Below are 3897 nucleotides of genomic sequence, written 5' to 3'. Positions count from 1 at the left end.
AATGTGAACGCACGCGCCATGTTCACCCACGTATGGCCGCGGTCACGTGATCGGCGACTCACCCGGAAGTACTTCCCTTTCAGGACCTGGATGATGGCGTGGCAGGTTTCGGGGATCAGGACCCCCAGCGCCTGCGGGGAGATGGCGGTGGAGAATTTGAGGTCCTCCAGGGAGCGCCCGGTGGCCAGGAACCTCAGGGTGGCCACCAGCCTCTGCTCGGCGGAGATGGACTTCCTCATACACGTGTCCTGCTTCTGGATCAGCGGCGTCACCTTCCTCAGGAGATGGTTGAAGTTCTCGTCGGACATCTTCAGCAGGTTGCGGAAATCGTCGGGGTCGTTCTCCCGGATCTCTGGCAGGATGGAGGTCTGAGGCATGGAGTCCCGGGTGGCCAGGTAGTCCTTCGTCCAGAACGCGCGGTGACGCTTGTGCTTCTTCAGCTTCCTGTAGCAGTTCACCATGGCGATGGCCAGCGCGGCCCGCGCCTTCCTGCGCACCACAAAACTCATCCCCGGAGGTCTCCCTGCAAACAACACCACAGAGAGAGGAGATGGGGGGCAGGGATAGGAGAGGGAAGGGGCGGGGCTGACAGCCTACATCACTTCCTGTCCTACAGTGCTGTGTGTGTGTGAGTGAGGGAGTGAGGGGGGCGGGGCTGACAGCCTACATCACTTCCTGTCTTTCAGTGCTGTGTGTGTGTGAGTGAGGGAGTGAGGGGGGCGGGGCTGACAGCCTACATCACTTCCTGTCTTCCAGTGCTGTTTTTTGTGTGTGTGTGTGTGTGTCAGCCTGCATCACTTCCTGTGTTCCAGTGCTGTGTGTGTGAGGGAGGGGGGCCGACAGCCTACATCACTTCATGTCCTCCACAACTACTTCCTCCTGTGCTGTGTATATGAGGGATGGTGAGGAAGATGGGACCCCTCCTCGTGTGTGTGGGGGAGGGGAGGGATTTAGGCATTAACCCCGTCAGCTCCCAGCTGGAATTGCACACACATCTTCTCACATAAACCCCCAGAATTGTCAAGCGTGTGTGTGTGTGTCGGGGGAGGGGCTTTAGAATTTTTGGGGATGTGTTTTAATTAGATTTAACCTTAATGGCGGGGGAGGGGACTATACAATAATTTGGGAGAAATACGGCTGAAGGTGAATAGTCCCGTGTAGGACCCAGTCATAGTTGTGTGTTGGACGACACACGCATGGCAATGTGGCGGCTCTGTGCGTTCTGTGTTATGGTGATATACATTGTGAATGATGCTCCAACACACGGTACAGTACACATAACGCATGACATAGTACAGTGCAACATACAACACATGACATAGTACAGTGCAACATACAACACATGTAACTGCTAGACCATATGGGAGTCACATGACCCGGTACACCATCAGTACGGGAGATCGGTGAGCCCCTCCCCGACAGGACGGTAATTATCCTAAAAGAAGGTCAGCAGAGCGCGGAGCCGACTCTCCACCAATCAGGAAAAACTTCCTTCGAGCCGGAATTGAACCAGCGACCTAAGGATCCCTGCACAGCATTCCTCTACAGTCCTCCGCTCTACCAGCTGAGCTATCGAAGGAGCTGGGAGGACTGAGCGCGGGGATCATTGTACCATAGAGATCAGTACACCGCGGGGATCAGTGTACAGCGGGGATCTGTCTGTGCTCAGAGGTGAATATATCACCCAGAGGCTCGGACTATGTAATATACATCATCACCGTAACATACAGTACAGGCTGCCGTGGTCGGGGGAATGTAACATGTATGTTGCGTGTGCCGGGAGCAGCGCAAGCTTTCTCCTATTTTGACATTTTTTTAACGAAAACTTTTTTTTACAGCAAAATGTTATTGAAAAAAAAAATACGACCATACCGGGAGTCGAACCCGGGCCGCCTGGGTGAAAACCAGGAATCCTAACCGCTAGACCATATGGGAGTCACATGAGCAAAGCCTCTCTGATCACACCCAGGAATCCTGACTACTACACCACATGGGGGTCACATGAGGTGAGACCTCTTTCATCGCACCCAGGAATCCTGACCACTACTCCACATGGGAGTCACATGAGCTGAGACCTCTCTGATCACACCCAGGAATCCTGACCGCTAGACCACATGGGGGTCACATGAGCAGAGACCTCTCTGATCAGACCTGCGAATCCTGACCGCTAGACCACATGGGGGTCACATGAGCTGAGACCTCTCTGATCACACCCAGGAATCCTGACCGCTAGACCACATGGGGGTCACATGAGCTGAGACCTCTCTGATCAGACCTGCGAATCCTGACCGCTAGACCACATGGGGGTCACATGAGCTGAGACCTCTCTGATCACACCCGGGAATCCTGACCGCTAGACCACATGGGGGTCACATGAGCTGAGACCTCTCTGATCACACCCGGGAATCCTGACCGCTAGACCACATGGGGGTCACATAGGGTTGCCACCTTTTCTTCAAGTGAAACCCGAACACTCTAGCGACACGCAGACATTTTTTTGGGAGAATGAGTCGTGGCTTATTGATATATAAATAGCGCCACCCATTCATATGTAAATATCACAGTTGAGACTATTTTCAGTGGGGGGCCAGTAGCCCCTATCTTAATTTTGGTTGCCCCTGTCTGCCTGACATCTTGTGTCCGGGTTTCTGCTGCCATGAAACCCGGACACAGCATCATTCAAAACCCGGACTGTCCGGGTGAATCCTGGACAGGTGGCAACCCTAGGGTCACATGAGCTGAGACCTCTCTGATCGCATCCAGGAATCCTGACCACTACTCCACATGGGAGTCACATGAGCAGAGACCTCTCTCATCGCACCCAGGAATCCTGACCACTAGACCATATGGGAGTCATGTCCTGCTTGCTGCTTCAGATCTTTACCATGAAACCATCCTGCGGCCACCTGAAATGTGAACATTACACGGAGATTGAACGAGGATCGGCTGCGTGTGGTAGAAGTAGAGGCGATGAGCGGAGATGGGAACTTTTGCATCCCCTCCCCCTCAGCAGGACTGTAATTATCCTAAAAGAAGAGCAGGGTCATGTGACCGATGTAACATGAGGGGAGATCACAGACCTGGACAATACAGGAAACAGGTCAGCAGAAGAAAAAAAACTTCCTTCGAGCCGGAATTGAACCAGCGACCTAAGGATCCCTGCACAGCGTTCCTCTACAGTCCTCCGCTCTACCAGCTGAGCTATCGAAGGATCTGGGATGGAGGGCGGACGGTCGGGTAGAAGAATCTCCTCGCGGGAAGGAACGGATACAACGTCACGGGGAATGTCGCCTCACGGGAGGGATCGGATATAACGTCACGGGGAATGTCGCCTCACGGGAGGGATCGGATATAACGTCACGGGGAATGTCGCAACGCGGGAAGGAACGGATACAACGTCACGGGGAATGTCGCCTCACGGGAGGGATCGGATACAACGTCACGGGGAATGTCGCCTCACGGGAGGGATCGGATACAACGTCAAGGGGAATGTCGCCTCGCGGGAAGGATCGGATACAACGTCACGGGGAATGTCGCCTCGCGGGTAGGAACGGATACAACGTCACGGGGAATGTCGCCTCGCGGGAAGGATTGGATACAACGTCACGGGGAAGGTCGCCTCGTGGGAAGGATCGGATACAACATCACGGGGAATGTCGCCTCGCGGGAAGGATCGGATACAACGTCACGGGGAATGTGGCCTCGCGGGAAGGATCAGATACAACGTCACGGGGAAGGTCGCCTCGCGGGAAGGATCAGATACAACGTCACAGGGAATGTCGCCTCGCGGGAAGGATCGGATACAACGTCACGGGGAAGGTCGCCTCGCGGGAAGGATCAGATACAACGTCACGGGGAAGGTCGCCTCGCGGGAAGGATCAGATACAACGTCACGGG

The 3897-nt window shown here is 54.6% G+C and overlaps 1 protein-coding gene and 3 non-coding genes across 4 annotated transcripts in view; all 4 read right to left on the bottom strand.

Annotated features, from left to right (window-relative positions):
- LOC108803881 (putative nuclease HARBI1) overlaps positions 1-550 on the bottom strand; it is a 1862-nt gene extending 1312 nt beyond the window's left edge. Inside the window, exon 1 of the mRNA XM_018575675.1 lies at positions 63-550. Within this exon, the coding sequence (XP_018431177.1) occupies positions 63-509 (447 nt within the window). The 5' untranslated portion in view covers positions 510-550. The remainder of the gene's footprint in view (positions 1-62) is intronic.
- Positions 551-1489: 939 nt separating this feature from the next.
- TRNAY-GUA lies at positions 1490-1579 on the bottom strand. The gene is given in 2 exon segments: positions 1490-1525; positions 1543-1579. It is a non-coding gene; the product is annotated as a tRNA-Tyr (tRNA).
- A 284-nt stretch (positions 1580-1863) lies between these two features.
- On the bottom strand, positions 1864-1935 carry TRNAE-UUC. The gene has a single exon. It is a non-coding gene; the product is annotated as a tRNA-Glu (tRNA).
- A 1186-nt stretch (positions 1936-3121) lies between these two features.
- Positions 3122-3211, bottom strand: TRNAY-GUA. Its single transcript is given in 2 exon segments — positions 3122-3157; positions 3175-3211. It is a non-coding gene; the product is annotated as a tRNA-Tyr (tRNA).
- Positions 3212-3897: the final 686 nt, after the last annotated feature.

Source organism: Nanorana parkeri, unplaced genomic scaffold, assembly GCF_000935625.1.
Source record: "Nanorana parkeri isolate BGI_ZX_2015 unplaced genomic scaffold, ASM93562v1 scaffold4387, whole genome shotgun sequence".
NCBI lineage: Eukaryota > Metazoa > Chordata > Amphibia > Anura > Dicroglossidae > Nanorana > Nanorana parkeri.
The sequence above is the reverse complement of the archived record's forward strand: the minus strand, read 5'-3'. Positions and strand labels throughout refer to the sequence as shown.